At 40.9% G+C, this 12,029-nt stretch overlaps 2 protein-coding genes across 2 annotated transcripts in view; both read right to left on the bottom strand.

Moving 5' to 3' along the window:
- Positions 1–2,842: 2,842 nt before the first annotated feature.
- On the bottom strand, positions 2,843–12,023 carry ZBTB24 (zinc finger and BTB domain containing 24). The gene is given in 9 exon segments (XM_009644743.2): positions 2,843–3,881; positions 4,118–4,328; positions 4,331–4,866; positions 5,744–5,825; positions 8,017–8,100; positions 8,774–8,857; positions 9,013–9,180; positions 9,597–10,595; positions 11,810–12,023. Coding segments are annotated over 9 exon segments (2,295 nt in total). The 5' UTR covers positions 11,904–12,023; the 3' UTR covers positions 2,843–3,844.
- Positions 11,925–12,029, bottom strand: part of AK9 (adenylate kinase 9) — a 69,216-nt gene continuing 69,111 nt past the window's right edge. Inside the window, exon 38 of the mRNA XM_035900309.1 lies at positions 11,925–11,952. Within this exon, the coding sequence (XP_035756202.1) occupies positions 11,925–11,952 (28 nt within the window). The remainder of the gene's footprint in view (positions 11,953–12,029) is intronic.

Raw genomic sequence — 12,029 nt, 5'->3', positions numbered from 1 at the left:
TGATCAGGAACGAGTCCCACGCTAGCTTTCATTTAAGGTGAAGTGGGAAAAGACTGAGAGGAAAAAAAAAAAAATAAAAAAATCCTGGCACACTAGGCTAGGTCTTTGCAAACACCAGCCATGAACTCGATCACAATGACTTACTAGCTAAGACAGTAAACCAAGCTTTTTACAAATAAAGAGATGTAAGCAAAACTCGTTTACTGGATGACCAGCAAGATGGGTGCCACAGGCTCAACACCCCAAACTTAACCTGTGAATAAGCATTCAGTTCAAAAGAGTTCATGGAGAAGCAGCCCTCTCCTCTTCCACTGGAGGTAATTGCTGCAAACCCCCTAGCATTGCTTTTTTAGTCCCTCTGAGCAGAAGAGAGCATAAAACAAATATTTAAAAAAAGCCAGCCTTGCAAAGTAACACATGCTAGGACAAAGCTTCTCTCCTCCTGGCAGGATAATTTGCTTTCACAGCTCATATGAATTAATCTGATATTAATCTATCAAAAAGCAGATGCTGGACATGAAGGCCCACCAGCCCAACCCACGCTGCCAGTATCTTGGCTTCCATGCACAGAACAGCAAACTCTCGACCTTTAGAGTGCCGAGGTCACAAAATGTTATTTACAGCTAAACCATGAATACAATTGGCAAGCAGACACAAGTAGTCAAAACCACGCTTCACACAGCGCGTTTGCTCTACCCCGCAGGAATTTGTTTCAACTTTCACCTGGAGAATCAGCCAAAATATTCAGAAAAAGCCAGAATTTCATAAACCTGCATTTGAAAAAAGAACAGTGAAATCCTTTTAGAGTTCAACTACACAGCGTAACTCACAAATGGAGAAAAGAAACAGAGAAACACACAATGGTGTTAATTGCTCACAAAACCGGATCTTTCTGCAGTTTACTTATTTTCCTGTGTTTATGTCTAAAATCCTAATCTCTTCTTAACATAGTAAGCAGCGAGAGGGATTTGCTAAGATTACTCTGTGTGAGAAAATGAGAAGCTAAGGTGTTTACTGGCTAAGGAGTAAAGATACTTGGAGAGCTGCTTTGAAACACAGTTCTTAAGGCACGCATTTTTTGCCATGTAGTTCTTAGTGGCAGCCAGACTGAACAGCAAAGCTGAAGGGGTTTCTTTTCAAATTCAAAGCAACCCTAGGCTTCAGCTGCAGCCTTAAAAATGCACAAACAGAAGAGGGATTTATTTTCACCTTTAATAGAAACGCCTTCGCTAGAAAGGAAGAAAATGGTGTCAAAAAAGCCAACATTTGTGGTACGAGAAACAATCACGTGAGCCTCTCAAGGGTAAGCTACAATGTGTGCCGACGGCTTAAGCAACACAGGGTGCAAGATGAGTCACTGCCGCGCTGTTCACGGAAGCTCGTTTTTTCACTGGTAACGTGGTAGAAAAGCATTAGGAAAATTCCAAACGCAAAACTTCCATTCTTTTTAGTTCTAGGGAAGGCATCAAGCAATCACTAGGTGATAGTGGCTCAAGCATAATCGTAGCATCATTCTTAATCCTGCAAGAACTTTATAATGGACAAATCAAAGTTCAAAACAAGAGGAAAGTATTTAAGGTATTTTAGTGGCCATCTTAGGATTCAGCTTGTAACCAGCTTTTAAGCACTTCAGGATTCATAAGTACAAGGCAGAGAATGAACTCAGTACAAGCTCCTGTAAACTTATGACCAGGCAGCACATTGCAGTATTTTAGATAAAATCGAAGTTGTTAGGTTGAAATCTTTGTAACACTTACTGTGAATTTATGCAATAAATCAGTAAAACTTCCGTAGATGTCGTAACAAGCTTCACTTGCATTTTTTCATCTGTTCTTGCAGCATCGAGACTTCAAGCTTCTGAAGTACAGCGGCAGGATATGCTGCTGCTTCTTGGTGGCAAAAGTATACAAACTGTAATTCTCCGTTCTGAGAGGAAAAAACCAAAAGATTAAAAGCCTAGCTAGAGTTTTGCTGAGCATGGGGTTTTTGCATTGATTTATTCCCACTGTCTATCCCTTTTCATGATCCATTTCTATAAAAACTGATCTCGCACTTTGACAAGATGGAGACACTTGCCCTAACTCCAGCAGCACATGGTCAGGAGCCCACTGAGTGGTCTAGGAACATCACCTAGAATTTGGGCGCCCCAGAACAAGACAGAATTGACTTACTGGACTGAGGGCAGCAGAAGGCTGCCAAGGTGATTAAAGAGCCAGAGCACAGGATGGAAAAGGCTGCAAGAGCTGGGTACATTCAGGCCTTAAGAGAAGGCTTTGGGAGGACCTAACTGCTGTCGTCAAATACCTAGTGGGAGGGTGTAGAGAAGACAGAGCCAGACACTTCTTGGAGGTGCCACAGTAGGGCAACAGGCAGTGGACACAAACCAAACACTGGAACTGGTGGCCTTAGAGAGGTTGTGGATCTCCATTCCTGGAAACATTAAAAGCTCAACCAGACAACAGCAGCATGATCTAGGCATACCTGCTTTGAGGAAGGTGATGGACCAGATGGCCTCTGGAAGTCCCTTCCACCTTAAATTATTCTATCAATCCCACACACAGGGCTTTTATGCCAGTGATGGTCTCTGGGTGGTCATGTAAGCCAAGCACATGCTAAGATCTTTTGTTTTGCTTTTAAATTCATCTGCTAATTCCTTAATTTTTATATTTTTAATTCGTTAAAACATAAAATATCAATGTAAATCACAAGTATGAAATTTTAAAACTGAAGTGATGACTGAGCACGTTGCTTTGAATACCGGTGGCATTTTGTCTGGATTTTAACACACTACTACACGATGTGAGATGTACCAATAGCCAAACTTGAAAATGCAAAGCACGTATTCAGGCATGGCATTTTATTAAGATGTCAAATATTTTGTGTTAGCAGTCAGTCAATCATTGAAAACAATCTGTACACATCCAATCTAGTCAGCAAAAATAGCTGTAAAACTTTACACGATATGCCCCATTTATATAGCTCATTATGCTCTGAAGTGATTCTATTCATTGTTCAAGTCCCCACAAAAACAATTACCAGCTTTTACATATATTAAAAGTAACATTACATTCTGCTCTCAAAAGTACAAAAAAATAACACTTTAAATATACACTGGCTCCTAAGCTTAGACCGAGTCTTGTCCGGAAGAGACTTCCACACTTCAATAGACAGCGCCTTCAAGATCAAGAGCTCTTCAAAGTGCTTGGCAGACCGTGCGAACGCTATCCCCACTTACCAGATGATGAAACTAAGGCACAGAGGTCAACTGCCTTGCCCACAGTCACATAGAGAGTGAGTGGTAGAACTAACAGAGCAGAATTTGGGCTTTTCAGTCGTCCAGTGTAACCACCGCATCTCATTGCCACCATTCCAGTGCAATGGCTAAAGCGTTTCTGAGGAGCAAAACAACTTGTACGGATACAGTAACAGAAGGGGCAACCCAGGGCCAGTCAAAGGCTGCAACAATTTCAACCCAACCCAAACAAATTTGGTAGTCAATAAGGACTAATAAGATCATAAATAGTAAGTAATAAAGGTCAGTAAGACAATTAAGGGAACGATCGCATAGGAAATTATACATTAACCTGCAGAGGGAAAGCTCATTACACATAAGACATATGGTGTAAGCTCTGCAAAAAGCACTGGTTATCTTAAGCTTGACAGTACCTCAGGAAATGTTGACTTCAGAGAAGTCACACCTTCTGATCAGCAGACATCTTAAACACTGTTCTTCTGCCAGCAAGGTACACTTCTCTGCAGAGTCACACAGAAATGGAAATAAGGGGCCAAATATCTCCTCAGTAGGCATGGATGTGTATGAGGCACAAAAACCCACATTAATTGCTTATGAGGTATGGACTAAGTGGTAGAGAAATACCAATCTGGAAAAATAAAAAAAAGTCTAAAATAAATAAGGGCAAGAAAACCAAAAGCCACCCATCAAAAAATCACCAAGAAATGCATCTTCAGATAGATTATGCCGCAGAAAAGAAAGCACGATGCGTGTAATCGCTGCCTGGATGAGAAGCATGCTATAGCCTAGCCCTCTGATGACAAACAAGCATTTCAGAAAGCTTGGCCTTGAATAGGATGCTCATGAGATGACTCATTTACTGACAGAGACTGCTGATGGGATTCAGAAACGTGTACGCTTTGATTCTGTTCTTCACCAAGTTGATGGGAAGGAACTGTCTCTTGGCTAGAGTGAGACTGCTGACTTGATTCCTGAGTCAACTGCACATGCTGAGCTGGATGTGAAGATCCTGCTAAGTGGATTTCTTCATTTTGTTGTTGATGAGCATGCAGATGTTCAAGTGCTTCCTTGGAACATGCATTTGTTCAGGTTGGGCAGTCTCTATTTGGTTCGCAATCATATTGATACTTTGGATCTGTTCCGCTTGCTCCGGCTGAGCTGAAAGCAACAAGTTTTGCAACTGCTGTGGTGGCTGAGCAAGCAGCGTGAGGTTAGCAGCCTGCTCTGTTGTCATATTTGGGGCATTTTCTGCAGTAACAATACTAATGCCTTGATTATGACCAGGCATGAAGTTTATATTATGTACTGCATCTGTAACCAGTAGTTGAATTTCCTGCCCTCCAGAGGTGGCAAGCTGATACTGCTGCAGCTGAAGAATGTTTCTCACTTCTGAATTAGCGTTGGTGCTTGGAACAGCGCTGGCTTCCTGAAACTGCTTTTCCTTGCTATGAATTTTCAAATGAGACTTCAGGTTGTCCAGACGAGCAAATTGCAAACTACATTCTGGGCAGGAGAAAGGCTTTTTGCCTGTGTGTAAGATACAGTGTCTTCTCTTAGCACTGGAATCGGAGAAGGATTTTCCACATATACCACAAGAATATGGCTTTTCTCCTCTGCAAAATAATGTATTTGATCTCATTACAATATTCACTTTGACAGTGCTGCTTTCTGCAACTTAGTATAGAATAAAAAATTTAAATTACTAAATCATAAGCACTTAAGAATAGTGATGTTAAGAAGTTCTCTATTTGACTTCCAAATTATTTCTATTCAACTTCACAAACTGTACTTTCCTTAGTATATACTCAAGAGCTACAGAGATAACATAATTGCCTTCCTGTTGTAATACCAGAGGTAAAATTCTATGCTGCTAGAATGCAACAACTTACTTTACACAACTGTAAACGCTGACCATTTAAAGAACGTTTATTAATAGTGTGGACTTGAAAAAAAGTGTCCAAATCCTAACATGCTGCCCGACTCAAAGGGACAAGAGATTTTATTGGAAACATTTTCTTTTACATAAGGCCCACAACAGCTCTCCAACGATTTAAAATCTTACACGCCTTTATGCAATATATCACGCTGACATGGGTAAAAGATAACGCATGCTATTAAAGAGACATGATAGACTACAGGGAAACAGGACAATGCTCCAATAACCTTGTTACACCACGGCTATTGTTCTGCTGCCAAACAAAAATTCACAGTAAAGTTTTCACGTAGCTAATATAGCAGTAAGTACATTGTCATTAAGCAGATACAATACACAAGAAGAATCTTAACAATGCCTTGGCACACTAGTATTTAACAGTGCAGTACTTTCTACTACCAATTATTTCTTTAAAGAAACAAAAATGTCAAACTTTAACCATCTATCCAAAATGCAAACAAGCCCTGACCATTCTATAATTGAACAAACACCACATACAGGTATCAGATTAGAAGTTACATTTTTAAAGAATGTAATGAAAATTAAACATACTCTACCTGTGAATTCTAATGTGAGTCTGAAGAGAGCTTTTAGCTGTAAAGGATTTGCCACAAATTTCACAGGTGAAGGGCTTCTCACCTATCAAAAAGAAATTTGACGTCACTTCCCATCAATATAGTAAAAAAGTTTTATATTTTACCATACAGTATCAAGCGTGTACTGCAAATCCTCATGCTTCTGACATGGGTCAGGACAGATACCTGAAACTGAATTAGCTCACTAGTTAAACAAGGGTATAGTATTTTAAATGTACATCTCCCCTTTCAAGGTAAAGAATTAGGTGATCCAAGCCCTCAGAACAACAAAACACATACCTATGATACAGAAGCGGGTATTCTCCGTGGAACAGTCCAGCCTGAAAAAGGCTGACCCTGAACTAGTAGGCATGAATGCTATGCTCATGTGCAGCACCATGCAGATGAATAAGCCTGTATTTCCAAGCCTGAAGAGTGAATCCATTATCTTAAGAAGTCAGCTGGCTTCCTACAAGGCTCCATCCTAGGCCTACAATACCCTGGGAACACCAGTCAGAGAAAAATTAAATTATGGTGGGTTGAACAAGTTGTGGGTGGTTTGTTTGTTATAGTGCGCTTGGAATTCTTGTGTCTAATTGAGTAGAAGCAGAGGAGCCAAATTAAATAACAAAAAGGTTCACAAGAAACAGATACTACCCAACAAAAGCGAACCTTAATTCACACCATAACATATCCTTGTTGCATTCAGCTTCTTTAAGACGCTAGACATGAGAATCCGGATCACCACAGTGGTAATTCACACCATCGAAGCACACTGAACTGGGGATGGGGCAGCAGCCACTTTCCAAGGAAGCTTCACATTTAGTATAGAACTGCAACGCTTATCAGCTTTCCTATGGTTTCAGAGGGCAGGGGCAACACATGAGACAACAAGAAACTTTTGTCAGAAGGGACCTCTCATCATCTAGTCCCAGCCTCCTACTGAAAACAGGAGTAACTTCCCAAGGAGACTGTATTCTTAAGACATTCTTTTGCCAAAGCAGAAGTCGTATCAACATTGACGCCTGTCCCCAAACTCCTCTGAATTTTACTTCTTGCTTTTGAGATGGGACAGATCAACTGTTATTTCTGCATTGTTAATACCAGTATCTGGCCTGTCTCTTCTGGAAGCAAACTACATTGTAAGCCAGTTACTGCTAGAACTCATCTTAATTGATCTATTTTTGCAACTTACTTTGCTACTATGCTTTCTCTTCTCATTTCCCACTACATTTATAGAGCTGTATCAGCTTCAGATACAAAACTGTTGTGTGTGTCAACAAACATTATGTTCTCCCCAATAGAAAATGCAGTATTTAGAAGTACTGCAAGTTAACACTATTCTGAATAGACCCCAAACTCCCAAAGGCACAAGTTCTGGCCTCATCCTATCCCAAGGAATTTAAAGCTGTGTTATCTTCACTAGTAAAGAGAAGGAAACAAATGAGATACATAACTTGATCTTGTGCATACTTCACTACAACCACAGGCAACACATGTAAGAATAATTTGATTTCTGGAAGACATGACTGCCACTGTTTATAGCTATTTTAAAAGAAAAAAATATTTACAAGCCATCTTATGAACTTAGCCTTCAACAAAAACTATTTTAAGAAGCTTATGCCTTGTTATCATGAGACTGTAGATCAACATTTTTATCCTTGTTATCCAGCCACTCAATTATCACCTTGCCCTCTAAGTCTCTTAAAACACCCTCTGATACACTTGCATTAAATCGTCCCTCCCAGCCCACCTCCTGCCAACGTCTGCTTTATTCCAGCAAAATAAAAAGGTAAATGGCAATAATTATTTTTCTGGTAAGCAGCATTTTTCATAAGCACCCATCCCTCACAAGCAGGGATGCCCAACTCATTTAGGGCATATGCTTTCTGTTACTACTTAGCTGACTTCAAGCCCCATACATGTTGGATGCGGATCTCCTGATAAACTGAATTCCCAGGCTAGGATTCTATCACAGAAGAGCTAACTGGCATTTTCTGCAGCAGGCTTTATAAGAACAGGGGGAAAAAAGCTCTTCCTATAACAGGCACTGCTTCTGCACTGTTGTACTACAAGGCTTTTTGTGCTCCTGCATTCCTGATGTCAAATCCCTTCGTTAGTGATACAGGCATCATCACGTACAAGTAGAGCAGAAGTTCATCCCGCAGAGACAAGTGTCATTTGCCTAACTTAGTTTTGTCTGTGTTAAAAGAATAAAAAAATACCCCACAACAAAACATGACGGACAATATTACCTGTATGTGTCCTTAGATGTTTCTTTAACTGAGCTGCATCCATGAATTTGCGACGACACTGGTTACATTCCGGCAGTGAATGGCCTTGTCGCAATAATAAAAAAAGTGTCAGTGCATAAGTGATCCCCTGTATCTCTTCAGTGATCTTTGTTAAAGCACTTTCCTGTAAAATAACCACTTTGATATAATATAGAGATAAAACAAAAGGTGATTCACTGCCTCCTCCCTATCTTAATTGTCACATCCCTATTTCTCTGTTTGATATTATCATGGGAAATTTATTTCAAAGCTTTGTGAATTCTGATTTTTTGTACCACTTCCTGCGTGTGTAGTTTAATCTCCATCCTGCTCCAGAAGTGGACGCTTCTTAAAGCTCATTTGCCTTCGCTAGTCCAAAGTAGTGGGAAACTACAAGGCAATCTGTACAACAGGCAGCGGACACAACCGTTTATACAATTCCTAGCTTCTATGTAACAGAGACAGCAGGGCTAAAATAATCTAGTTGTATGTCAAATACAGTGTAACTAATTTTTAATTGTCTTAAAAGTCCTTCTCAATTAACTGTTTTTCTAAGCATTCCATTTATTATACACCACTCTGTCTTTTTCATCCTATTCGTTGTTATATCAAGATACCACGCATCAGGGTAGCAGAGATTAAATACATCACTGAAGAAGAATTTTCAGCCTTAGTCAATCTCTAGAAGGACAAATCAGCATGGACTGTAAGCCAGCTCTTCTACCCAAAGTTGTTATACCTGTGTGTACGCGATAGTGGCTCTTGAGCTGTCTCTTTTGGCTGAAGTATTTCCCACACTGATCGCATGTAAAAGCCTTCTGCCCTGTAAAGGAAATCACTTATTACAATATAGGCCACATCCCAAGGGAGCGTAAGGAAATAAATAAACCAGCACACACCAGAGAGAGCAGAAACACCTTTTTTCAGGAAAGCAAACTCTTCGGGAAGGAGAGGTTACATTTTTCTTGAAATATTTACCTGTATGTAGGCTCATATGCTCCAGAAGAGAATGCTTTGTTGTCAGAGCCTTACTGCAGACAGTGCACGTGTATGGCCGTTCTCCAGTGTGCATCCGCTCGTGGACTTGAAGAGAATGCTTCTGGGAAAAGCCTTTGCCACACTCGCTGCACTTAAAAGGGCGTTCCCCTAAAAGCAAGAGATGACATTTGTAAGTACAGATGCATTATTTCTCGCTAGATATTCTAAGCTGATAGCAAGATGCATTGCAACATGGTAGCTACTAAAAAATTACTTTTAAGTAGTGATAAGGCAAATTAAGAAACAAGCTTCACATAGCAATGAAGTATTGCCAGATAATTCAACATTTAAACAGAGAAATGATTAACTAAACTGCAGTCAAGGTAGCACATGAATGCTACGAGATCTGCCGACCAGAATAAAGCAGCGAGCACAGTCTCAGAGACACACCATAACAATTTGGATCAGCATGCTATTTTGGACAGCTCTTGCTGAAGGCAACAGCCCATGCTTCAACAACTAGCTCGCATTCAGCAACAAGTCACTAAACCCTAACCCAAACACAGCAGTCTCTTAGTGCCTACCTGTATGACTCCGCTGATGAATAGCCAAGAAGTGATTATATTTAAATACTTTGCCACAGTCCTTACAGCGAGCTTCAGAACCTGCACGTTTCCTTTTTCCATCGGTTCTCTTTGCCAGTCCTTTTTCATCCTCATCCCCGAGAAGTTTGTAATCTTTTAGTTTGATTGATCTCCTTATTCTACGTTTGCTGTAACGGCTCTGAGTGCTCTGTATTCCTTCAGATTTAGGATCATAATTCTCGTCTTTCTCAGCTGACAGATCAACAGCACCTTCTGAGCCACAAGCAGGTTCACTTTCTTCTGCATCTTTCCTCACTGGAGCCTGTTCGCTGACAACTGTTTCTTCCTCTGCGGTGTCATTTTTCATAAAATTTTGCTTATTTTGCACAGAGTTGTTCTCTCTCAGCTGCACATCTTCGGCAGAATTTGCAGCTGATTTTTCTTCTTGGACATTCCTGATTTTCCTCGGCCGCCCTCGTTTTCGCTTTGGCAGATCTTCATTTTTCCTGTCGCTGGCAAGAGTGGCTACAGAGGCTCCGCTGTTTGCTGGGGCTGGTAACGCATTGCTTGGGCTCCGGCTGGCCTGATAGTCTGTACAGGCCCATACCAAGTCATTCACTTTCAGCAGCTGTGCAGTAGCCAGAATTTGTTCTGTGCTTTTTTCACTGGCACGGAGGCAACCGGTGTAGATAAATTCTAGCAGCGCTCCAAAGGTGTCTGCAACCATTCCCTCCAACATGTAAATTGACTGCCCTATTTCACCCTCATCTACAAACATCATTGAGAAGTATTCGCTGCTGGCGGCAAGCAAAGCTTTATGGGCTCTGAACTGCACATTCTCCACTATTAGGGTAATGTCGCAAAGAAAATCCTTTTTCCTTTGTTCTTCAAAGTTAGCTAGAATGGTATCTTTGTGAGCTTTGGAGTGGATGACAACCAATTTCTCAGAAGACTCAGGAGCCGTTTCTGCCATTTTTATTGCGCATATGAATGGAGGTGCCTACAAGAACAGAGTAGCTTTAATTAAGAACTATTGTAGAAGTCCGCATTATAACGTGCCAAATATCATCTGGTTTACCAGTCAGAGCTCAACAGTTTCTGAAGCAATTCTGAAGCCTCTGAACTGTCTTTAAAAAAAAAAATCAACACTAATGCGGACACAGACTTCCTTCAAAAAGTGTTTTTAAATCCTAAGAAATGGCTACAGAGAGCTGCTGCTTAGATTGGCATTACTGCCTATTATTTCATTTGTTTATCTCTGATTTACTGTGAACTGTATAGCATCTAAGAAAATGGCTACCCCTTCTGAAAACTCCTTTCACAACTAAAACAATCGAACAAAGAGAACTCTTTGTTCACAGCTCCTTCGTGGAAACAAATTATAATAAAAAAAACGGTCAACAGCAGCTTCCTCCCTGCAGATGCCACATTTCAGATTTTTCAGGGACAAGGCTATGAAATCCTGTAATCAATGCTAAAACTTCACTGGCATCAGTGTGGCAGGACTTCATGCCTTCTTTTACCCATTTCTATCCTTCTTAAAATTTCTCTTTCGGAAGACCTACCTGCTAAGCTTCAGCCTATGGAGGTGGGCAACAAAAGCAGAAAAACAGCAGCTTTTTCCAAGAGCTCTGTCTAAAATAGGGTAGGCTATGCTAACTATTAACCGCCAAGCTGGCTTGCTAAGCTTCTTCAATTGTAAATATACAAAAATTAAGAACAAGCAATAAAAAAAAAAAACATCCTGCAATTTCAGAAGAATCCATCTAATGATACTATGGAAGAGATGTGCCAAAAATGCCCATTTCAAGAGGATCAGCTGAACCAAACATGAAACAGATTAGCTACCTGGCATCTTAAAACATAAAGCTGTCATTTTAAATACAAACATGTATTTAAATACAGCAATCAGTAAGCACGACAGTTCTGATTACTGAAGGAATGCTGTAAGAAACCATGCAGACTATGTACAGATGTAACCTAAACACTACGGAGGTGGCCAACAAGCGATTCTTTAGCCCCACTCAGCTACCAAACGGTTCATGCCTGTGCCATATGGTGTATCTGGGAACCTGGATTTCTGAAGGATGTAAGCCTGGTGTGGCCGGAGCACCCTAATGTGCGGCTGTAGGCCTGACCCAACCCTGCCTCACAGGGGATTACAGGAACTCCTGAAGAGCTGCTGCCAACTCTGCCTGCAGGCAGGCCCTGACCCTCCACAGGTGCCTCACACGGGGGCTGCAGGCAGGCCCTGACCCTCCACAGGTGCCTCACACGGGGTAGCCAGTGTTTGTGGGTTTTGGTCATGTGAAGGTCTTTGGTATTGGATCACGAGGTGACATCGTTACTGTTTTGGCTGCAAAATCTAAACCAGCACGCTCACCTAAAAAAAAAAAAAAGAAAAACCAAACAAAAGCACCACTCTAGCGCGAG

Source organism: Egretta garzetta, unplaced genomic scaffold, assembly GCF_000687185.1.
Source record: "Egretta garzetta isolate BGI_Z169 unplaced genomic scaffold, ASM68718v1 scaffold138, whole genome shotgun sequence".
Classification (NCBI taxonomy): Eukaryota; Metazoa; Chordata; class Aves; order Pelecaniformes; family Ardeidae; genus Egretta; species Egretta garzetta.
This window is presented reverse-complemented; position numbering and strand designations above follow the sequence as displayed.